At 38.7% G+C, this 25,561-nt stretch overlaps 1 protein-coding gene across 2 annotated transcripts in view; it reads right to left on the bottom strand.

Moving 5' to 3' along the window:
• The window catches only part of FKBP5 (FKBP prolyl isomerase 5), a 114,816-nt gene that overhangs the window by 40,250 nt on the left and 49,005 nt on the right, over positions 1-25,561 (bottom strand). Inside the window, exons 3-4 of one of the 2 annotated variants that reach the window (XM_044254840.1) lie at positions 14,928-15,057; positions 11,156-11,300 (exon numbers count right to left, since the gene is read on the bottom strand). In XM_044254840.1, coding sequence (XP_044110775.1) covers positions 11,156-11,300; positions 14,928-15,032 — 250 coding nt within the window. In that variant the 5' untranslated portion in view covers positions 15,033-15,057. The remainder of the gene's footprint in view (positions 1-11,155; positions 11,301-14,927; positions 15,058-25,561) is intronic. The other variant, XM_044254835.1, reaches the window with a different exon arrangement.

The raw sequence follows: 25,561 nt of genomic DNA, 5'->3' as shown, positions 1-25,561 counted from the left end.
TTAATACAAAGGTGGTCATTCCCTTTTTCATTCTAAGGACCATGCAATGTAGTATGGCTAGTGGAAGAGAAAGACACATATTGTTTTTATTTTAAACAAAGAATAGTAAACACTAACACAGACTACAAACAAGGGGCTTTTGCTTTTGGGTGGGGATTAGAGCAATCTGCCAAAGTTTAATTCACAGATAAGGTCTACACTAGGCCTTAGAAGTCAGAAGCATTTGCCTGTCAGTTAAATCCATAGGAGCCTCAAGCTAAAAAAAAAAAAAAAAAATCATACCCATGCCTTTGCTTTTTTTCTCATTTGGGAACATGAAGCTTCTCTTACAGCGAGCTCCCATTACTGAATGAAACACACTGAGGAAAAAGCCACATGGGTATGAACAGAGGTATATATTTCTAAAATTGCCAATCCAGGGACTCTTCTTAAAAAGTATTCCCCTCCCTCCCCCAAAAAACTATTTCCTTTTGGACTCCTGGGTGGCTCAGTCAGTTAAGCGTCTGCCTTTGGCTTAGGTCATGATCCCAGGGTTCTGGGATTGAGTCCTGCATCAGGCGCCCTGCTCCACAGGGAGTCTGCTTCTCCCTCTGCCCCTCCTCCCACTCATCTTCTCAATCTCTCTGTCTCTCAAATAATAAATAAGATCTTTTCTATTATTATTTGCCAGAGGGAGACACGGTGAGATAGGGAACACAAGCAGGGAGAGTGGGAGAAGGAGAAGCAGGCCTCCTGCTGAGCAGGGAGCCCAATGTGGGGCATGATCCCAGGACTGAGCCACCCAGGGGCCCTGCTAAATAAATAAAATCTTAAAAAAAAAAAAAAAACACCAACAACCAGGAGCGCCTGGGTGGCTCAGTGGGTTAAGCCTCTGCCTTTGGCTCATGTCATAATCTCAAGGTCCTGGAATAGAGCCCCACATCCAGTTCTCTGCTCAGCAGGGAGCCTGCAGTCTGCATCCCACAGAGGGGGATCTACTTGTGATCTTTCTCTCTGTCAAATAAATAAATAAATAAAATCTTTTTAAAAAACCCAACAACAACCCATAGTATTTCCCCTTGTGATAACTACCAAATATTGTATCGAAATACTGAATCACTAAATTGTATATCTGAAACTAATATTACACTGTATGTTAACTAATTAGAATTCAAATAAAAACTTTTAAAAAAGAAATGTACTTCCCCTGATTAAGAAAAGGTATTCTACTTATCATAGAATACCTGGAAAGTATAGAGGAGCATAGAAAATAAAATTTAAAACCTCTGAAATCCCAGTATTTGGGGTAAACTGTCAATTTCCTGGTTCATTTTCTTCCAAATTATAAATGTACACTGTTTGCATTTAAAATTTTTACATATTCATTCTTAAAATTCTGGTTATAGTTTATTTGGTTTTGTGATTTACTCTTTACATTTCATACTGTATGAGCATTTTTCTTATTAAAAGATAGTATCTGAAAAATGACTTTTAATAACTATATACTATTTCACCTTTTGATTATAATTTCATCACCTCCATCAATAAACAGGTTCTTCCTTTTTTCTTATTTTAAATTTTATTTTTCATTTTTTTAAGGTTTTTGTTTTTATTTATTTGACAGAGATCACAAGTAGGCAGAGAGGCAGGCAGAGAGAAAGGTGGGGGAGGCAGGCTCCCTGCTGAGCAGAGAGCCCAATGTGGGGGCTCAATCCCAGGACCCTGGAATCATGACCGGAGCCAAAAGCAGGGGCTTAACCCACTGAGCCACCCAGGCACTATTATTTTAAATTTCAATGAACAATTCTGCACCTAAATCTTAATGGAGCTTTTTTTTTTTTTTCTTGCATAGTAAAGGCCTGTTACCTGAAAATCAGAACGATAGTTGGTAGGTTAATTTAAAATGTTGCTTTGAGTGAGGAATCAAAAAAAGAACATATACATGTCTCAAACATTTATTTTAAATTAAAACATATCAAAGTATGTTAATTCACTAATCTTTGTAACAAAGTTAACTCCTTGTCTGTAGGTATGGCTTTGGTGATAAAAAGTTTCACATCATCTTTACTGTATACATCATAATTATGATATATCATTTCAATTTATAATGTGGGTTTCTTTAAAGTGGACTGAGAATCAGAAGATACTTGTAAAGCAATCAGTAAAATTCTGGTAAAAATGTGGTCTAAATGGCCTACTTGTTTTTGCCTTTTATCCACCTCTAATTCAATAGCAATTTAAAAAATGCTTTCAGCGGGGCTCCTGGGTGGCTCAGTGGGATAAAGCCTCTGCCTTCGGCTCAGGTCATGATCCCAGGGTCCTGGGATTGAGCCCCGCATCGGGCTCTCTGGTCAGCAGGGAGCCTGCTTCCACCTCTCTCTCTCTCTCTGCCTACTTGTGATTTCTGTCTGTCAAATAAATAATAAATAAAAATCTAAAAAAAAAAATGCTTTTAGCAATTCATCTTAGTGAGTCTTTCCAAAAATGCTCAAGTTTTCATTGAAATAATCCTTTCTTTCTACATGAATTGTTTTATGTAACACACGAAGTATTTTATATATGATCTAATTAAATTCTATAATTACAAAAAGCACAATAGAGATAAACAGATTTCAACTGATTCTTACTAAGAGGAAGAAAAATCAGCCCCTAACATCTGGAAACTGCTTGACACTGACAGCTAGGCCTTAATGATGTCTGAAGCAGGCTGGGGGGAAGCTAGGCCATGCTATTTTCCTGTTGGACATAAACAATCTCACAAAACATCAACATCAGACAAGGTCACTCCGAGACCATGAAAAAGTGAGACAAAACAAAAACACTTCAAAATTTTGTCTGGACAAAAAATAAGGTCATTTTGCAACCTACCAAATACCAAACATCCCCCTCTCCTGGCTGACAGGGGTGACTGCTGCTTCTCCAGCAGGTGTAGCTTTTAGTCTCTGTCTATTCAGCCTTCCCCCTAGATAAGACTTACTAAGATACCCAAAGACTCAGCCCACATCCTAACAATATCCCATCGAGAGCAAAGACCCTCTTCCTTAAACCCTTCCCCAAATCACCTAATACAAGCTCAAATTCCATAATAAATCCTTTTGAACACTCCTACTAAAATACCCCACAATTTCCCATATGCATTTTCCCTCCCTACAATGAGTAATAAACCCAACTTGTTCTATAACCTCTGTGTCCCCAGTGGTCTGTGGCTGGAGGGCATTGACAAGGCCCACTTGAACTGGCTGAAGCAGAGTGTAGAACCATACCACAGAGTAAGAACACAGCAGTACCATTCAACATATTTGCAAACAGAATGGAGAGCATAGTCTGGAGTTTGTTAAGCAAGCTTCTACCATACTTTCTTCTCAGATTGAATTCTTAGAAGCAGAATTAAACATTTGTAAGATTTTTAATCTTTAGGCTCTTTTGAGCTTTAGGATCGTAATAATAGGTATAATACACCAAGAATATGGATTTTGTTCTAACACTTGACCTGGACTTCCATTAGCTCAAACACGATTTATCAATTTCAGGAGTCCTATTTCTAACACTATCTGAAGTAAAAATACAAATTTAAACAAATGTATAATGTAGCTATCCCTAAGTTCAAATGCTTTCCATATATACCTAACTGTAGGCAACTGGAAAAGTTTAAAAGTATATAAACAGCCCAGTATAAAAGCAATGAACTGTACTTTTTTCTTCTTCTGCAAAGGAATACATTTTAAAATACAAAATTTGGGGGCACCTGGATGGCTCAAGTAAGTTAAGTGTCCGACTCATGGTTTCAGCTCATGACATGATCTCAGGGTTGTGAGACTGAGCCCCTTGTCAGGCTTCATCAGGCTCTGTGCTAGGGGTGCAGCCAGCTTTGGATTCTTGCTCTCTCTCTCTCTCTCTCTGCCCCCCCCACTCCCCTCTCTAAAAACAAACAAACAAGAAAACTCATAAAATTGGGGCACCTGGGTGACTCAGCTGGTTAAGTGTCTGCCTTCGGCTCAGGTCATGATACTGGGATCCTGGGATCAAGCCCCACATCAGGTTCCCTGCTCATTGGGGAGCCTGCTTCTCCCTCTCCCTGCCACAATCCCTGCTTGTGCTCTCTGTAAAATAAATAAAATCTTTTAAAAAGCCCATAAAATTTTATAGGTTCAATGTAGGTTCATCAATTTCAGTAAGTGTACTGCTCTGGTGGGGTATGCTATTAAGGAGGGGAGGGGATGCTGTGCATGTGTGAGCACGGGGCATGTATCAGAACTCTATAACTTCTGCTCAATTTTACTATGAACCTAAGAGTGCTCTAAGACTAAAGTCTATTAAAAATCATATTAATACATTTTAATGGAAGCAACCCAAGTGTCCATCAATAGATGAATGGATAAACATGTAGATAAAGATAGATATATACACATACACATGATGGAATATTACTCAGCCATAAAAAAGAACGAAATCTTCCCATTTGCAACAATATGGATGGATCTAGACGGTATAATGCTAAGGAAAATAAATGTCAGCAGGGCACTGGGGTGGCTCAATCTAGATGTCCGTCTCTTGATTTTGGCTCAGGTCATAATCTCAGGGTTGTGGGATCAAGCCCCATGTTGGGCTCTGCACTGGGTGTGGAGCCAGCTTAAGATTCTCTCTCTCCCTGTCCCATCCCCGTTTCTCCCCCTCTGTAAAAAAAGAAAGAAGTCACTGGGCGCCTGGGTGGCTCAGTGGGTTAAAGCCTCTGCCTTTGGCTCAGGTTATAATCTCGGGATCCTGGGATTGAGCCCCGCATTGGGCTCTCTGCTCAGCAGGGAGCCTGCTTCCTCCTCTCTCTCTCTCTGCCTGCCTCTCTGCCCACTTGTGATCTCTATCTGTCAAATAAATAAATAAAATCTTTAAGGAAAAAAAAAAGAAATCAGTCAGAGAAAGAAAAATACTGTATGATTTCAGTCATATGTGAAATTTAAGAAATAAAACAAATGAACAAAGAAAAAAGACAAACAAACAGACAAACAAAAACCAGAATCTTGAATATAGAGAAATGGTAGTTACCAGAAGGAAGGTGGTTGGGCGTATGGGTAAAATAGGTGAAGGAGATTAAGAGTACACTTATGACGAGCTCTGAATGTACAGAATTGTTGAATCACTATATTGTAACCTGACACCAATGTAACACTGTATGTTAATTATACTGGAATTTAAATAAACAGATTTCTAAAATAAAGAAAAAATTTAAAAATCATATAATACATTTAAAAATATAACATTTTAATTTAATCATGGAATACTTTCATCCACAATAAAAACTATAGTGACCACTTTAGAACATTCTAACATTTTTCTTTATTTATTTAAAACATTTTTAAGGGGCGCCTGGGTGGCTCAGTGGGTTAAAGCCTCTGCCTTCAGCTTGGGTCATGATCCCAGGGTCCTGGGATCGAGCCCCACATCAGGCTCTCTGCTCAGCAGGGAGCCTGCTTCCTCCTCTCTCTGTCTCTGCCTGCCTCTCTGCCTACTTGTGATCTCTATCTGTCAAATAAATCAAATCTTTAAAAAAAATTTTTTTTAAATTGTGGTAAAATACATGCAAAATTTCCATCACATACACATACAAATTTACCATCACAACCCTTTTTAAGTGTGCAGGTCAGTACTGTTAAGTATATTCACTGTTGTACAACCAGTCTCTGCAACTTTGTCATCTTGTAGTGTTAAAACTCTACCCATTAAACAACTCCCCATTTCCCTTTAGTATTAGCTATTAGTCTTTCAACATAGACTTTCTCCCTCTTACTCCAATGTACTAATGACTGACAAAATTAACAGTTGGTTTTACTAGTGATCATGGGTCATCACACAGCAGAGAAGACTATATTAATGTTATAGGCAGACTGCTGATATTACTTCATTATAATTTAATCTCAATAGTAAGAGAGAAGTATAGGTATGTGAAGAATCCAAAATGATTGGTTTCTTTGTTTCTCTTCTCAGATCTGGAGGAAGAATATAACAGGAGTTTTCACTTCATAATTCCCAGCCATGTTTGTTACATACCAAGAACATCAAAAATAACTTCACTGAAGCAGCTCTCCATAAGAAATCACTAGATCTAGATAAGGGTAGGTGGGGATGGGCAAAACCTAAGCATACCTGGATTTACTTCAAAGAACTGAAAGATATAATTCTTTCATTTCCCAAATCGATCCCTTCCCAATTTTAGTGAAAATATACTTGTTGGAGGGAGGGAGGGGGAAAAACCAGAACTTCTACCATGGAAGTATATTGGAAAATGTTGAGTCCTTATTTCAACTTCTTTTAAAATGAGTTATGAACACAATTCTAGGAATTCAGAACATGTAATATTTAGTTAAGAAAACCCAATATGCAGAGAGCTTGGGTGGCTCAGTCAGTTAAGTGTCTGCCCTTGGCTCAGGTCATGATCCCTGGGTTCTGGGATTGGGCCCCACGCCGGGCTCTTTGCTTAGCAGTGAGCCTGCTTCTCCCTCTCCCTGCCGTTCCCCCTGCTTGTACTCTCTCTCAAGTAAATAAATAAAATCTTTTTAAAAAAGGAAAAAAGAAAAGAAAGAAAACCCAATGAGGGAAACCACCATCTCTTCATTCTAATTTGTGTAACATATTTTGAAGTAGTAATAATCAGTTGTCTTAGATTGATTCGGTTTTTGTCTTTCCAGACTTCCTGGGGCTAAAAGAGATGGATAAGCATTATTTCACAAAGTCTGTACGCAGGCAGAGCAAACAGAGTTAGGACCCAAACTGCTGTAGCATAGTTTCTGACATTCCATTAGGAAGCCAATAATCCCAACACTATAACAACAGTAACAAACATGTGAGTGCTTACTATGTGCTAAACAATGGTGTGCAATGTCTTACTTACTCCTCAGTGTATAACCGTATATATTATCATTATCATGACTTTACAAATGGAGAAATGAGGCACACAGTTTAAAAGATGGCACAGGAAGAGCAATAGACACATAGACAACGAACCTGTAGGTAAAGCTCAAATATATGTGGATGTATAAATGGTATGTGTATTTTTATGGCAATTTTTTACAGACAAGCACTCATAATTCTTTTTTTTTAAATTTTTATTTATAAATTTATTTATTTGACAGAGAGACTCAGAGAGAGAGAGAGAGGGAGCATAAGCAGGGGACATGGGAGAAGGAGAGGCAGGCTTCCCACAGAGGAGGGAGCCTGATGTGGGCCTCGATCCCAGGACCCTGGGATCTTGACCTGGGCTGAAGGCAGACGCTTAACAACTGAGCCACCCAGATACCCCATAATTCTATTTTAAATACTGAAATCACAACAGAATCTCCAAATCAGTGTGACTTTCCACTGAAATATTTCTATTTATTCCCTTGGGAGAGGTGAATTTTAAGGAATCAAGAGAGCTCAAATATAGAGTATTTATGCTACTGTCCATTTATGTTATTTTTCTTCATTTTGGTGAAGTAGCTACTGCCATAACATATAGGTATAAAAGTATAAACTGTCTAACCAATGTTTCTTGCTTTACAGTCAACTGAACACATTCTGCTACAGAAGATTTACCAGAAGTATATTGCTCTTTTCTCATATTTCTAATTATCATCTAACAGAGGCCTCTAAATTTCTGCCATTGTTTTGGTTTTTAGCCTTTATACAGTTTTTTTTTACACAGTACCTCGCCATACCCTTTACAGAAGGTCCAAGAATGAAATCATAGCCAGGATTAATCTTCAAGCTTTTCCACAGAGGTCTCCTTTTTAGAGGAGGAGGGAAGGTTAGGTGGCTTACTCGTGTTGAAATGACACAGGAAAGGGGCGCCTGAATTTAGTGGGTTAAGCCTCTACCTTCAGCTCAGGTCATGATCTCAGGGTCCTGGAATTGAGCCCTGCATTGGTCTCACTGCTCAGCAGGGAGTCTGCTTCCCCCCTCCCTCTGCCTGCCCTCTCTGCATACTTATGATCTTTCTCTCTGTCAAAAAAAAAAAAAAAAAAAAAAGAGTCTGTTAAAAAAAAAAATGACACAGAAATAGTGACAACAGGAGCCCTGGCTTCCGAACACCCAGGTGGATGCTCCTCTCCCCATGAAACCCGTGTCTCTAGAGAGGCGTGCCCTAAGTACCAAGTTAACTGGAAGTCGACTATTTTATCTCGGCTCCAAATTCTAGGAAACATAAAAGACTCATTCATCATAGGGTAGTTTATCAAGAAAATGTGGGTAGAGAAGATAGTAGTGTAAGTTCCTAGCAATTTTTTTTTCTTAGCAATTTTTAAGTCTACTTGCAAAGATAGCTGCTGAGAGAAGGTATGTTCTCTTAACTCCATCAACTTCTTCAAGACGGAAATTCAAAGGGTAGAGTAAGAATTTGGGGGACAGGGCAGTGGGAAGAAAGATGTCTAAGATGTCTGATGAGGCCATTTACTCTGAGGTCATCTCAATTAAATACGATGGCACAGCCATGCTGGTGGCCCTGAAAGTTCACATCCCTAAATCAACAGAAAAAGAGACAAATTCTAATTTAACTGTCAATCATTATCTGCTTTATCAAGAAAGGGAATGTGTATTTCATTTTGACTGGTAGCATACTGAAACACAAGATTAATCTCACATTCTCACATGACCACTAACTCACTCAAGACCCAAAGGAGAAGGGAGCAGTGGCCTAGCCAACACCAGGGCTTGGAAAGAATACAGTTGGACAGGAAGCAGAAGTCACCATGACCTATGCCTATGAGTACCAGGGAAGGGAGAGTATAAGAAGGGCAGAAAGAGTTTAACTCCAGGGGTGCCTGGGTGCCTCAGTGGGTTGAGCCTCCACCTTTGGCTAGGGTTGTGATCTCAGAGTCCTGGGATCAGGCACCGCATCGGGCTCTCTGCTTGGCAGGGAGCCTGCTTCCCCCCACTCCCGCCTGCCTCTCTGCCTGCTTATGATCTCTGTCAAATAAATGAATAAAATCTTAAAAAAAAAAAAAAAAGTGTTTAACTCCATAGTTCCTGTTTGCAGTTTCCTTTCTCAGATCCATGCTTAATTAAAAATTCATCTAAAATGGTACAATCAGAAGAAGAAGAGCACCTGGGTGGCTCAGTGGGTTAAAGCCTCTGCCTGCAGCTCAGGTCATGATCCCAGGGTCCTGGGATGGAGCCCAGCATCTGGCTCTCTGCTCAGCAGGGAGCCTGCTTCCCTTCCTCTCTCTCTGCGTGCCTCTCTGCCTACTTGTGATCTCTGTCAAATAAATAAATAAATAATCTTTAAAAAAAGAAGAAAGGGATGATAATCAACACAGAGCCTCAGTGGTAGATAGGGGGATTACTCCTTTTCTCTCACACTTAATCTGGAAACCAACTAGAAGTCCGTTATATCTGTAGCAGATAAGAATAAAAAAACTTTGGTAATTCAGCCACTAACTTTCAATAAGCCACATGGCCCATAAAGTTCAATTTGATGTATGGGCTTCTATTCTCCTTACAAGACTAAAAAACAAAACAAAACAAAACAAAAAACAAACAAACAATTGAAATTAACTGAAGACATTTAAAAGCATTCGAAAATAATTAGTATAAACCACATTTAAGACCCGAAAACAGTGGTTCTCAACATTTTTTCCTCAGGACCCTCTTTAAATCTTGAAAATTTAGGACATGAAGGAACTTCTAATTATTTATTGATATTTATCGCACTGAAATTTAAAGAAAATAATTATTTACCAACTCACTGAAAAATAGTAGTAACCTCATTATATGTTAACACAAGGTATTTTTATGAAAAGTAACTATATTTAAAAAAAATTATTAGTGAGGATGGCATTGTTTTTACAAATTTATAAGTGTAAAATGTGTCTACCTTAATAAAAGACAACCAGATTCTCATACCTACTTTTTTTTTTCTTAAGATTTTATTTATTTATTTGACAGACAGAGATCACAAGTAGGCAGAGAGAGAGGAAGGGAAGCAGGCTCCCTGCTGAGCAGAGAGCCCAATGTGGGGCTTGATCCCAGGATGCTGGGATCATGACCTAAGCTGAAGGCAGAGGCTTTAACCCACTGAGACACCCAGGCGCCCCTCTCATACCTACTTTTGCATTCACCTGTTGCAATTCTGGTTTAAGTGTATGGAAGAAATCCAAACCCCAAAAGATAAATAGTTGGAAAAGGTAAGAGTACTTTACTTTAATAGCCTTTCAAGGTAATTATGAATATAACCATCTGATATGACATCAAAGCTGGACTAGAGGTAGTTTCATAACGGTGAGCTGTAGTATGGAATGTGAAAGCATATCAATGAACTTTTCATATCATATTACATTAAAATCCACTGGTCTGGCTTGCACAATGAATGAATGGATCTTTTAGTCAGGCATGATCTTGTAACATCTAGTACTGGGAAAATATTGGTTCACTGAGTTACGCAGATCTTCCAAATGTTAGCATATTTCATTATATAATGTTTTTAAAATCTCATTCGTTAAAACCCACTGATCTTATCAGAACTCTTAAGTTTTGGAAAGCTGCCAAGGTCAGAGCGGCAGATACACATTTCCCAAAACCATAATTTTTATTTGAAAACTTGATAGTTTTCGATAGGCTTACTTCCTTCATTTTTAAGAAAGTATCTTCCAAATACTAAATAATCAAGTCTAAATAACAAGTTTGCCCTTTCAAATAAAAATGGTGCTTTCTGAAAAAATGTTCTCAAGTTAAGTGCACAAGCGCTTCTCCATGCGATAACCACTACACTTGGATCTGCAGGAGCACTCAATGTGTGCTTCCGATCTGTTACAAAGCAGCGAAACAATGTGAAACTCAAGGATTAGGATTTAATAAAATTAGTATTTCTTACACTTCATCAAGCACATTAAGTGAAACTGGCTTCCCTTTTTTTTCTTATTTACACAGTGAATGAGGGCAGCGAGGCATAAATGATTACTGGCAGAGCTCGGTGTTGCGCCTAGACCTGTGCCGGGGCCCTGGCCGCCCTCTACCACTGCAGCTTGTGTGTCTTCCGTGCAAGTGTCAATACAGCAAAAAGATAAACAACATCTTAGTAGTATTAAGAAAATAATTTTGACATTATGGACCCTCTAAAAATCCACTAGGTCCTAGACAGAACTGACTAGATCCTCTATGTTATAAATGGCAATAAATCCAAGCAAAACACAACTCAAAAATACCCTCTTACCTTTGCCAAGACTAAAGACAAATGGTTCATTTCTATCATGACTGGAATCAAACTTCTTTCCATTTGACAACTTCCCTTTGTAATGGACATAAACTTTGTCTCCAATCATTGGTGTTTCCTCACTATTCCCCACTCTTTTGACAATCTAGAAAAGACAAACATTAAGAAAAAGGAGCTGATTTCATTATCATCGGAGAATAGAAATATCACACAATCCATTCCACATTACCCAGGCAGGTTTACAGACAATTATGCCCTTTCTAAAGGCTTCCCTCCCAGTTCTCTCAATAACCCCCACTGTTAGAAAACTGTCCTGGTACTAATCTCAATCTTTATTGCTATATTTAATTATTCCCTCAAAATAACATAATAATATAACCAACAGATCCTGCTTCATGCTAAAGTCTCTCAAAACACAGAGCTAGTTCATACACAAATTAAATTAGATCAAAAAGATTAGTGGACTTTCAAAACCATTCAAAAAGAAGTCCAAAGCAAAATTACAACAGTGAGATTTTATTTACTTCCCTCCTTTGCTAAAAACATTACCTTTTGACTAGATTCCACTAGTTTGGTTTAATTTCAAAAAGCTCGATTTCCTGATAGAACAGGTTATACTTCCTCTTTTGTAAGGACTATTTAACATGTAAAAAAAACAGTATCACTGCATAGTTTGATATGATACTGAACAACCTGTTTTCTAGTAAAACTAATGCCAAAAAAGCTCCAGGCTGAAAAACAGTTAGCTGTCATAAAATTCAGTGTATTTATTTTGTTCTTGGCAGAGCAGACCACTAATGCAGTTGGTCAGTTCTGGGAAAAGAAAAGAAAATCCAAGCATGTGGTGGTATAATTCATTCCATCAATCACCTATGCTAAATTAATCATTTTTTTAGGCAACAGGCATTGGTAGCTCATGTCCAAGAAATGTCATTTTAGGGGAAGAGTCTGAATTTTTATAAAAGAATTCAATTATCCACTCCGAAATTCCTTAAGATGTGTCCTCCCAGGCCCACTCTCATAATATCACATAAACACTGTAAATTTATATTCTACAACTTTCTTAGTTCAAAAGTCCAGACATTCTTTAAAGGAAAAGAATCATTACCGCAACTCCACCAAACACCTGTTAGAATGGATCAATGAGTTCAGTCAAGTGGAAGGATATAAAATCAACACACAGAAATCAGTTGTGTTTCTATACACTCCTAGCAAGGAAAGAACTGAAAAAGAAATGAAACAAGCACAGAAATGCAAATCAAACCTGCAGGATACCACCTCACCTGTTCGAATGGCTATGATCAAAAAGACAAGAAATAATAAGTGTTGGCAAGGTTGTGGAGAAAAGGGAACACTCATGTACTGTTGGTGGGAATGTAAACCGGTGTAGCCACTGTGGAAAACAGTGTGCAGATTCCTCAAAAAATTAAAAACAGAACTACCATATAATCCAGCAATTCCACTTCTGGGTATTTCTTTGAGGGAAAGGAAAACACTATATCAAAAAGATATTTGTACCTCCATGTTCAGTGCAGCATTATTCACAATGCCTAAGCTACGTAAACAACCTAAATGTCCACAGATAGATGAATGGATAAAGAAAATGGGGTATATACACACACAGTGAAATGTTAATTTAGTGATTAAAAAAGAATAAAATCTTGCCATCTGTGACAACAGGGATGGACTTGAGAGCATTATGCTAAGTAATAGAAAAAGACAAATCCTGTAGGATCTCACTAATATATGGAATCTAAAAAAGCTGATCTCACAAAACCAGAGAGTAGAATGTTAGTTGCTAGGGGCTCTAGATTGGGAGAAATGAGAAGATGTGAAAAGTTACCTTAAGGAGATACTTTAAGGATAAAATCTAGTCTAGATTCATTTTAAAAATGTAAGCTCCACAATGTAATTTTATCCTCCTGAGCTAGTCACTGATTTCCCAGATGTGCCTTGGTCTTTAAAAAAAAAAAATAAAACATACACATACTGAAAATGTATATATGTATGCATATGTGTATGTCTGTATAACATGTATATATATGTATATAATATATATTTATATGTATATATATAATATAATCTCCATATATATATGGAGATTACTACAGATGAGTCACTGTGCCAAATGCTTTATATAATCCCAATAATTGTATGAAGTAGATAGTAGTGTTCCAATATTACAAATGAGGAAATTTCAACACACAGAGGTTAACTAAATTGCCCTAGGTCACACAGTTAGTAGACCTATTTAATCTAAACCAAAAGCCCCACAGTGAAACCCAAGGTTGTAGATAGGAATAAATGATATGATTTAAAGGGCTTACAATCTCAAAATATTTCTTACAAGCCTGAAAATCTTAGCAGATTTACTCCCTGGACCAAAGCAGGGCTGAAGGCAGACTGGGGACTATGTTCTTTGTACGGGTACACTGAAAAATGAAAGAGAAGGACTGTCATAGAGCAGGGAGATGCTGAGGACAGCCTGCAAAATACCTACTGTCTCCAGAAGTATCCTGGAGTTTGGGAGAAGTGATTCATATAGTTATGGGTTGAGAGGCCCTCTGAAAGAGAGCAGGATATAAATATAGGGCATAAAGTCCCTCATTCTAGAGTTGAAACACTCTGAAATTTACCTTGGCATATAGCAAGCTAACAGTAAAACATGTATATTTAGAAGATCCAGGCACAGAAAAAAAGCTTTCATATAAGCGAGATTAGAAAAACAAACTAAGAAATTCTCATTTGCTGCTGCTGACATAAGGAGATATTAAAACTCAGCTTAGTGGTAATATTAGAGCAAGAAAAAAATTATATAAAACTTGCATGAGTAACAACAGTGTAGGAGAAATAATGACTTAATACGACTAAAATCATTTAATCTCTCTCAGCTCTGCTTTATTTACTTACATGGAATACCAATATACACCTTCCATAAATGGAAGGGTCAAGATGTGCTCATTGTCTCACAAGACTATTGTGAGACACAAAAACACACATGTAGAAATGGTTAATTACAGAGTAAAAAATATACAGTGTGTTTTAACGAGGAAAGCTAATTCAAAAGATATATTCTCTGATGAAACCTCAAAAAATATCTTCACTGTACAAAACAATAATTGTATGTAAAAACAAACCCTTTTGAACTCTGCAAGTCAGCTTTTCATTTTCCTCTAATACGTCTCAAATTGAATTGTCACCAGCTAGCTTTAATACACTTAAATATTATGTTAAAATAATAACCCGTGTGTATACTCTTGAGAACTGGGAGACACAGACTTTTAGAGTCACACAGAACTTGGATCTGGATCCCAGACCTGCCTTTATTTACCCAGCTAGGCCTCGGTTTCACCATCTATAATCTGGGATAAAAAATAAACCTTGGGGGCGCCTGGGTTGCTCAGTGGGTTAAAGCCTCTGCCTTCGGCTCAGGTCATGATCCCAGGGTCCTGGTATTGAGCCCCGCATCGCCAGGCATCAGGCTCTCTGCTCAGCAGGGAGCCTGCTTCCTCCTCTCTCTGACTGCCTCTCTGCCTACTTGTGATCTCTGTCTATCAAATAAATAAATAAAATCTTTTTAAAAAATAAATAAAGAAATAAATAAAAATAAACCTTGGGTCATGCAGATGAACTTGACTGCAGTGTTTAACACTTAGTAAACCCCAATAAACATTAGTCACCTCTACCTCCAGCCAAAAGAAACAAAGGTTTTTATATGTAATCCTTCCAGATAGCAAATTTCCCTGCATGTCATTCATCCTTGTAACCTTACCTTCAATACTCCTCTATCTTTTTTAGAGGTGATATCCTCTCCACGTTCAGCCACAGCTGCTGCTGGGTTTTCTCCATTGTTCTTGGCACCCTCATCAGTAGTCATGGTCTTTTATAAGTAAGAAAACCTGCTGAGAAGAAACATATTTTAGCTAGGTAAAATAGCATTGCTTTAAGCATCTGAAAATGTCCCTAGGAACAGGCCTTCCCCGATTTAAGATTTACACAGGGCCAATAAGGTTAAACATTGAACATGAAAACAAAAACATCTGCCATGAGCATGTACTGATGTCAAGAGGCATGTACATAAAATATCATTCAACTCTTCAATTTCCCTTCCAGCACTGGTGTCAAATTAGAGAGCAGTACAGGTCAGGTTTGGTAGTCATTATATTCCTTAACGTGATTACACACCCACAGGCAGTACTTTCAGAACTTTGAAAATGTCTTTTTTCCTATAGTGATATTCTTGACGGAGAATTAAGAACCCATTAGATGATCTGATTTTAAAAATGACAATATACAGGGATGCCTGGATGGCTCAGTCATTAAAACTTCCAACTCTTGATTTCAGCTCAGGTTGTGATCTCATGGCTCCTGGGATGGAGCCCCAAGCTGGGCTCTGCACTCAGATGGAAATCTCCTTGACAATCCTCTCCCCCTGCTCCTCCCGCCACCCATGCACACTCACCCTATCACGTGCCCTTTCTCTAAAATAAATAAATAAACAATTTTTTTTGTTTTAAATGGCAAAATGTCATAGTGGTAAACAGAACATGTGTTAGAAGCTGAGGGACCCCAGTCCACGTCTCAGCTCCAGCAGTATCTGTCTGACACCGGCAAACTTAATCTGGCTGAGCCTCAACTTCACATCCGTAAAAGGGAGAGACTGCATTGTTCCTGGAGTTCCTGTGAGGCGTTAATGAGATAATGTATGTGAAGAGATTAGTACAGAATCATAACTTACATAAAAACGTAAGAATTTGTCATGCTTATTATTGGGTCCCTTGTAGAGATACCGCTCAAAATATCTACCTAGAATGAGGTTCTTCTCTGGCATGGCATTCGAGGCCCTTCACAATCTGATCCTAACCTAGCTTTCACAGGTCTAGCTTCCACTGCTTTCTTTTACTTTCTTTCATGCAGTTCATGCTCTAGTCAAACCAGAGCAATTCCTCAGCCGTAACAAACCCTCTGCTTTCCCATCTCCATGCTTTGGTCACTCTTTTTTGCCCCCTCCAAATACTCCTCCCTCTCAAATTCTTCCTCTATCATGCCAATCTTGACTCTATGCATAGAAGTTGTCTGCACTTTTCTGTGATCCCTGAACTCTTCCCTCAATGTGCTACCATATATTTCTAAGAAGACACATTTGCTAGATTTGAAAGATTCTTGAGGGGTGCCTGGGTGGCTCAGACAGTTAAGCGTCTGCTTTTGGCTCAGGTTCTGGGATCGAGCCTTGTGTTGAGCTCTCTGATAAGCTTCTCCCTCTCCCTTTCTACCCTGCTGCTTGTGCTCTCTCACTCTCCCTTTCCCAATCTCCTCCCCCCAAAATAAATAAATAACATCTTGAAAAAAATTAAAAGAAAGGTCCTTGAGAGCAAGGGCCATGCTTTGCTCATAGGTAGATCCCCTAGACTGTCTCTACCTTTCAGACTGCTACAACAAAACAAGCAAGGAATTTGGAGCCCCTTACAAGCTGTTTGATGTTGGCTATCTTTAACTTCTCTAAGCCTTTCTCCCCACCTGTGTGATTGGAATAATAACATCTACTTTCACAGAGTGACCTTCTGGATTAAATGGTATAACGTGTATTTTTAGGAGTAAACATTCCAATGTTAGCTTTTACTATCAGTCACTCAAATGACAGATACTTTTCATGCAAGGCAAACCAAACCAATGGGCCAATGAATAGATGAAACAAAACACACCTCACTGGCTGTTGCCATGATTGATTCCACACCGCTCTCCTGGTTAAGTGGGGGAAAGTCAAGGATTAATCATGCTACAGCTATTCCCTATTAGGCTAATAATAATGGATAAAGCTCCCTAAAGTCAATATATAATAATAACACACTGCAGTGTTTTCACTCATTTCCAACTGACCTAAATTTACTTTAGTGTCAACAAAGACAAATCAAATTCTGCTGTGTCCAAAAATCTTCAAAGAGAACACCAAAGACCAGGGGCTAAGCCCCTTTGCTTTATTTTCTAGTACAGTTTATACCAAACACAAAAGATCCAAATGCTTGGCTCGGGATAAGGGAGAGGCCAGAACAAAGCATTCTCAAACAAACAACAACAGAAATTATGTACCCAGCTGTATGTGATGCTAGGCTAGATAATTAGGAAAATTACATGAAGAGGGTTGGTTCTCAGCTTCTAGTAACCAGCTGCTTATGACAGACTTCTCTAATGCATGGGGACTTGTAGAAGGCGCCTCCAAAACAGAGAGGAAAAGATCTTTTAAATATTTGGGGAGTCATGAATCTTACTCCTGGAAAAATACATTGAAATTTAAAAATGCCCTGGCCTTCATAGATAAATTGACATCCGTCAATAGTCCCCTGGCAAATCTTGAATTAAATCAATGACAGGGGCACCTGGGTGGCTCAGTGGGTTAAAGCCTCTGCCTTCAGCTCAGGTCATGATCCCAGGGTCCTGGGATCGAGCCCCACATCGGGCTCTCTGCTCAGGAGGGAACCTGCTCCCCACTCTCTCTGTCTCTGCCTGCCTCTCTGCCTACTTGTGATCTCTCTCTGTCAAAAAAATAAAATCTTAAAAAAAAAATAAATCAATGAGAAAATTAAACAGGTGGAAGGTTATAGGGAATAGGACAGCCATACAGTCTCAAAGGATGAACCTTCAGATTACTAAATAAAGAAAAAGTGCTTTCCAATGATCTGACAGATACCCCTTAGCACAAGCAGTCTGCATCATGACCAAACGGTGCATTACCAAAAAATAAAACACGGCAATCACTGTGCCTCCTGGATGGAATGGGAACTACATTGTGATGTGATGTGATGGAATGGGAACTACACATATAGTATTCCTACTAAAAGTATTTAATCCAAAACTAATCAAGAAGACAAGACAAGGGTGCCTGGATGGCTCAGTTGTTAAGCGGCTGCCTTTGGCTCAGGTCATGATCCCAGGGTCCTGGGACAGAGTTCCACATCAGGCTCCCTGCTCAGAGGGAAGCCTGCTTCTCCCTCTTCTGCTCTCGCTCCCCCTGCTTTGTGTTCCCTCTCCTCTCTGTCTCTCTCTGCCAAACAAATAAATAAAATCTTTAAAAAAAAAAAAAAAAAGAAGAAGAAGAAAAATACAAAATCAGTTGTGGAATATCATATAAGACCACTGGACTAGATGCCTCAAAATGTTAATGTTATGAATGTATCCCTCACTCGAAAAAAGATAGGGGGCCTGTCCCAGTTTAAAGGAGACTAAAGAGATAAAACAATCATTAGGAGAAGGAAAGGAAAAGTGAATTGAGGCAAACTGGAGGAGGAGACGAACCATGAGACACTATGAACTCTGAGAAACAATCTGAGGGTTTTAGAGGGGAGGGAGGTGGGGGAATGGGTAAGCCTGGTGGTGGGTATTGCAGAGGGCCCATATTGTATAGAGCACTGGGTGTGGTGCATAAACAATGAATCTTGGAACACTGCATCAAAAACTAATGATGTGTTTTATGGTGACTAACACACACACACACACACACACACACACGACTAAAGAGATACAACAACCAAATAAGATGTGTGATCTATGGCTAGATACTGGGTTGGGGGACGAAAGTGTTATAAAAGCACATTTTGGGGAGAATTAGAAAGACTTAAAAAATGAGACTGTACATTAGATATTATTACTTTATAAGGTTAACTTTCTAGAGTTTGATACAGTATTGTGGTCCTATGTAGAATAATATCCTCATTCTTAGGAGACACATACTGAATTATTTAGGTGTAAGATGTCATGATGTCTGCTACTTACTTTCAAATCATTTAAGGGGGAGAGTGAGAGAGAGAGAGAGTGTGTGTGTGTGTGTGTGTGTGCGCACGCAAGCACAAATACCACAAAAAAACTAAAAGTTCTGAAAAAGCATGACTACCCCACATCCGAAGGCACTGCCTTTCTTTTTAATTCTTATCAATTGGGGATCCACTACATTTTTAAATGAAAATATTGTCAATCAAAAAACAGCTCAGTCAGTTAAGTGTCTGACTCTTGATCTTAGCTTAGGTCATAATCTCAGGGTCATTAGACTGTGCTCAGCCAGGAGTTTGCTTGAGAATCTCTGCCCTTCCCGCTACCCGCACCACCTCCCCCTGACCCCAGCCATTCCTACTTGCTCACATCAAATAAATCAATCTTTAAAAAGCCATTTCTTTTGGTTCTAACCTTACCCCTTGGAAACAATAGCTTGCTAAAATTAATAACTTGTAAATTGATTTGCTAACTTGGTAAGTCTCATTTGATAAAGGAATTTGGTCTTCACATTTGGTTCTAACACTTAAAGGGATGCAAGTAATTGTAATCTCAGACAATAGTTCCGAGTAGTATGGAGTATATAAAAAGGGGTAGCACGAGTAATTAAAACACAAAGATAAAAAACAATGAAACATCTTTCAACTTTCAAAGGCAGATAAATATGGAACAATGAAGAAATAAACTGAACTCTTCAAGTTTCTCCCAACAATTTCAGTTTGTCCTTTGGGGTACAGATTTTTATAAACAAACAAAACAAATTTTTAAAAAACCTTCTTCCTTGACCTAGTCTTATATGAAAAAAGGCAGTAAGATGAGACAATTCCTGAAAATCTGCAAGACACACTGAGAAAGCTTCCCTTTTTTCATAAGGGAACCTTTTCTTCTGTCCCCTACTCTAGGTTTATTCTGGATTTAAAATCACTATGTAACTATGGATATTAATCTATGATAAAGCTCACTGTTCTGATCTGTCCAAAGGGGGGAAACTCCTACCCAGTACATCAGAGAGGGAACACACAGTTCTGTTATGGACATGCCAGATAAGCAGGCACTCTCCAAAGTGCAAGTCAGCAAACACCTGAGACATAACAAGAAAAATGAGAATGCGCTTAAAATTTCACCAACACTGTATTGAAAAACTCAGTTAACATAACTAAATTGTCAGATCCCCCAAATGAGAATTCGTTTTTTTTGAAAAATCATTTTAAAGCATTATCCACTAGTTCTCCATGTGTATTACTCACTGTGTTGTTCTCTGTTAAAATATAGATAACTTGAATCAGATTATCCTACTAACAGGAGAGTTTTCAGAGAGAAGACAAAAAAAGAATATCAGAACTGGAATCTTTGTTAATGGCAAAGAAAAACAACAGTAGCATTCTTTCTAAGTACCACAGATGCCTGAGCCATAACAGCTTTCAGCCTCTTAAAACTAAAACACAAAAGAAAGAAAACACACAAGGAAATAGGTAAACCCTAGGACTTGTAACTAAATGCAATAATTTATCTTAATTTTGAAAATACCCATGTAAGGATGAACCAGAAAGCCCTCATTGACTTTCAACACCATGACTGTCAAAACATTCAAGCCCATTAACACATGGGAGTGTCAAGAGGAATTATCTCTTTGTAGACAAGATACACATACAAAAAGGATAAATATGCAAGCAGAGGAACCAAGATCACATAAGAGGACAGACTACACATCTACATGAAGCTGCACACTGTGTTTAGCCATCTATTTTCCCCAAGCTAACTTCCTTCCTCCACACTAGTATGGGGAATGGGAAGATGATGAATGATATTCCCACACATGCCCATACATTTTTTTCTCCTTCAAAAAAGGAACCTGTGAAAAGATGTACAAATGGCCAATAAACACACGAAAAGATGTTCAACATCATTAGTTTTTAGGGAAATGCAAATCAAAATCACAATGAAATATGTAAGGGAGAAAACTTTCCCCTTCTTCCCTTCCAGGTTCTTTCGCTGATCTAATAATTAAGTTGACATAAGATAGAGTAAGAAGAAAAAAAAAACCCAAATTTCGAATCTACGGGAACTGCAAAGATATGAAGTTGCCAGACACACAAGCAACTGAGTGTTATGGGCCATCCTGAGCGAAGGAGAAGGGAGTAGGGGTGTGGGGCTTCCAAGGGGAGGAAGACAATTCACAGGATGATGGGAGGAACAAATGTTTGGTAAACAAATGTTTGCCCTGCCATGCAGATAAGTCTTATAAGATAACTTATAAAAAGTTATCTCTAGTATTAGCTCTCATCCTGGTACAGGCCCTCCATGTAAATTCTTTTAGGCAGTGCAGGGAGAGGTATGTATGTATGTATGACTGAATCGATCAATCAACCTACCTCTTCCTCAATCTGTTAGACCTCGATTGCCTTCCGCTCAAAATAGTCCACATGCCCAAGTGGCATATTTTGGGATCATATGTTATGCTCCCCCTTAGATACCTTCACACCCATTAGAATAGCTATTTTCAAAAAAGGGAAAATAGCAAATGTCTGGGGAGACTGTAGAGAAACTGGAACCCTCATGCATTGCTGGTGGGAATATAAAATGGCACATCCTTTGTGGTTCATCAAAATGTTCCACACAGAATTACAATTATGATCCAGCTATTCCACTCCTGGATATACACTCAAAATGAATGAAAGTAGAGACCTGCGCAACAATCTCCATAGCAGCACTATTCACAACAGCCTAAAGGTGGAAACAATCCAAGTGTCTATAAACAAAATATGGTGCCTGTGCTTATATGTATGATTAAACCATCCAGCCATAAAAATAAAATGCTGACACATGCTACAATATGGATAAACCTTAAAAACATTATGCTAAGTGAAATAAACCAGAAACAAAACAGCAAATATTCTAGGACTCTACTTCTAATGAGGTACTTCTAATGAGGTACCTGTGTCTAATAGACACAGGAAAGTAAAAAAGAGGTTAGTAGGGGCTGGAAGAAGGGGGAATGGACTGCTGTTTAATGGGTGCAGAGTTTCTTTTTGGGAAGGTGAAAACATTCTGGAGAACAAATGTGGTAATAATAGCAGAACAGTATGAATGTACTTACTGTCACTGCACTGTACATTTAATACTGGTAAAAACTGTAAATTTTATGTTATGTATATTTAAGCACAACTGAAAAAAGAAAAAAGAGGGGTCTGGGTGGCTCAGTTGGTTAAGCGTCTGCCTTCAGCTCTGGTCATGATCTTGGAGTCCTGGATGACTTCAGAGTTCTGGGATGGAGGCCCCATGTGGGGCTCCCTGCTCGGTAGGGAGCCTACTTCTACCTTTCCCTCTGCCCTTCCCCGCTCTTTTAAAAAAGAATAAGTCTGAGGCCAGAGCAAGACAGAAATGAACAGAACAGTCAGCCAGACTTAACTTCTCTAATCCTCTTATTTTCCCCTTAACTTAAGATGCCTTGCTCACTTCCAGTGCACATCCTCAGTGTACATCAAAAGTGCTGAGCCTGGCCTCCAGCAGGGACCGCTGCATCAACTCTTCAGGGGCCTAGGGCTCAGATGTCCAGTTAAGAAGACAGGAGAGGAAAAAGAATCCTCAAGAGAATTACCGCTTTATAGCTACAAACTACTTCCTCCTTTATTCCATCTCTTAGATACATCCAATGTTTTTCTACACTTGGTTTTCTCAGGTCAAGTAGTTACTGAAGAAAGCAAAGTTAACAGACCCAATTTATAATTTTTTAAAAGATTTTTATTTTTTATTTGACAGAGAGAGAGAACACAAACAGGGGGAGTAGGAGCAGTAGAAGCAGTCTTCCCACTGAGCAGGGAGCCTGATGCAGGACTCGATCTCAGGACCCTGGGATCATGACCCGAGCCAAAAGCAGATGCTTAATGACTGAGCCCCCAAATTTATAATTACTCTGTCACTGACTACTTCGATGAATTGCTGTTCTCAATTATATTAGTATTATATTAGTATTAAAACAAAAAAAAATCTAGAAAATATTAGACCATCCAAATTCCAAAGGTTGAAAGACAGTACTAAATTATCAACTTTCTCCAAGAGGGCCTTGGAATTACAGAAAAATCGATAAAGCTCTAACTGAGCTGGAAAACAAGAAAAGGTGTGTCACTGAATTAGAAGGCAGAAGGGATTAGACTGAAGGAGAGGACAAAGAAGCACAAACTGGCTTTTAAACAGCAACTGTAAGAATAGCTCTTCCCAAGGGAGTCTTGGGTGAGCATTATCAAAAGCAGAAGAGGACAAGAGAAATTAAGCAGAGAACCACGTCTAGGGAAGAAAGCAGAAGCCATGTTTGGGTCAAGAAGCCATGTTTGGACCAATTAGGTCGGGTAGGTTTCTTTCTCTCCCTAGTGTACAAGGTGGCTCCCATTCTTTATAAAGGGTATAAGGATTTTCTTTATTCCTGGGGTTCAGACTTATCACAAGATATATTGTGGTATTTGTCTTCTTTCCTTAATTCCCACAGAAGCCTTGATATCCTGGTCTTTAATTGCTTAAGATGAGTCTTTGGGGATCTCAGGGAAGCTTGTACTATTATTTCATTTCCTTCATTGTCTGTCCTCTACTTCAAAGTCTTACTAGACAGACTGTACACATCTCAGTTTTATCCTTCAAATCTCTTAAGCATATTTCTAAACATGGGATAAGCATGAGAATCATCTGGGAAGCTTTTTAAAAAGCCACTGATGCCAGCACCCCACTCACAGAGAATCTGCATTTAATTGGTCTGGGGTGGGGTCGGGGCCTCAGTGGGGTTTTTTGTTTGAGATGTATTTATTTGTTTGAGAGACAGAGCACACATGCGTGGGAGGGACAAAAGGAGAGAGAGAGAATATCAAGCAGATACCACGCTGAGCACGGAGCCTAACTCAGGGCTCTATCTCATGACCCTGAGATCATGACCTGGGCAGAAAACAAGAGCTGGATGATGCTCAACTGAATGGGGCACCCAGGTGCCCTAAAGGCATTAGCATTTTTATTTTATTATTATTTTTATTAACATACACTGTGTTTGTCCCAGGGGTACAGGTCTGTGAATCGTCAGGCTTACACACTTCACAGCACTCACCATAGCACGTACTCTCCCCAATGTCCATAACCCAACAACCCTCGCCACATCCCCCCTTCCCACAGCAAACCTCAGTTTGTTTTGTGAGATTAAGAGTCTCTTATGGCTTGTCTCCCTCCCGATCCCGTCTTGTTTCATTTCTTCTTTTCCTACCCCCCAAACCCCCAACGCTGCCTCTCAAATTCCTCATATCAGGGAGATCATATAATTGCCTTTCTCTGATTGACTTATTTCACTAAGCACAATACCCTCTACTTTCATCCAAATCGTTGCAAATGGCAAGATTTCATTCCTTTTCATGGTTGCATAGTATTCCATTGTATGGAATACTATGCAACACACCACATCTTCTTTATCCATTCATCTGTTCATGGACAGTTAGGTTTCTTCCATAGTTTGTCTATCGTGGACATTGTTGCTATAAACATTTGGGTTCACGTGCCCCTTCAGATCACTACATTTGTATCTTCGGGGTAAATACCCAGTAGTGCAATTGCACTTGCAATAGTGCACTACTGCACTTGCAGTAGTGCAAGATCTATCTATCTATATCTGTCCACACACACACACACACACACAATGGAATACCATGCAGTCACGAAAAGGAATGAAATCTTGCCATTTGAGACAATGTGGTTGGAACTAGAGGGTATTTTGCTTAGCAAAATAAGTCAATCAGAGAAAGACAATTATGATATGATCTCCCTCATAAGAGGAAGTAGAGAGGCAATGTGGGGGGTTTGGGGGATAGGAAAAGAATAAATGAAACAAGATGGGATTGGGAGGGAGACAAACCATAAGAGACTCTTAATCTCACAAAAGAAACTGAGGGTTGCTGGGGGAGTGGGGAGGGAGAGGGTGGTGGGGTTATAGACACTGGGGAAGGTATGTGCTATGGTGAGTGCTGTGAAGTGTGTAAACCTTGCGAGTCACAGACCTGTACCTCTGAGGCTAATAATACATTACATGTAAATTTAAAAAATTAGAAGTTATAAAAAGAAAAGAAAAAAAGAAACAACCTCCCAAAATTTTAAAGAAAGAAAAAATATATATACACACACACATATATGTGTGTGTGTGAATATACAACATATATACATATACACGTATGTGTGTATATATATACATACATATATACACAAAAATAAGGGTAAACATGATGAAGGGATGGAATATGACTGTCAAGATGAAAATTTTTTTAAAATTCTAAAAAAGGAATTGATAAATTCATTCAAAAAAAGAAAACAGGAGGGAATGTGCTCAGGCTGGAGACAAAAACAAAACCATGTGCTAGATTAGGGTATATTTTGATCTATTGTAAGAAATTGTATCCGAAAATTTTTTAAGAAAAAAACCCTATATGTATACAAAAAATAAGGTTAAATACAATGAAGGGATAAAATATGACTGTAACAATGAAGGTTTAAAAAGTTTTTGTTTTTTTTTTTTAGAAAGGTATTGTTAAGATAAACTAGTTAAAAACGTTAAGAGGAAAGAAAAAAAGTTAAAAAAATAGAATAAGAGGGGTGCCTGGGTGGTTCAGTTGGTTAAGCCACTGC

The sequence above is a fragment of the Neovison vison genome, chromosome 1 (assembly GCF_020171115.1).
Source record: "Neovison vison isolate M4711 chromosome 1, ASM_NN_V1, whole genome shotgun sequence".
In the NCBI taxonomy this organism is placed as follows: domain Eukaryota; kingdom Metazoa; phylum Chordata; class Mammalia; order Carnivora; family Mustelidae; genus Neogale; species Neogale vison.
Note: the sequence above shows the minus strand (reverse complement) of the source record. Positions and strands in the feature narration are given on the sequence as shown.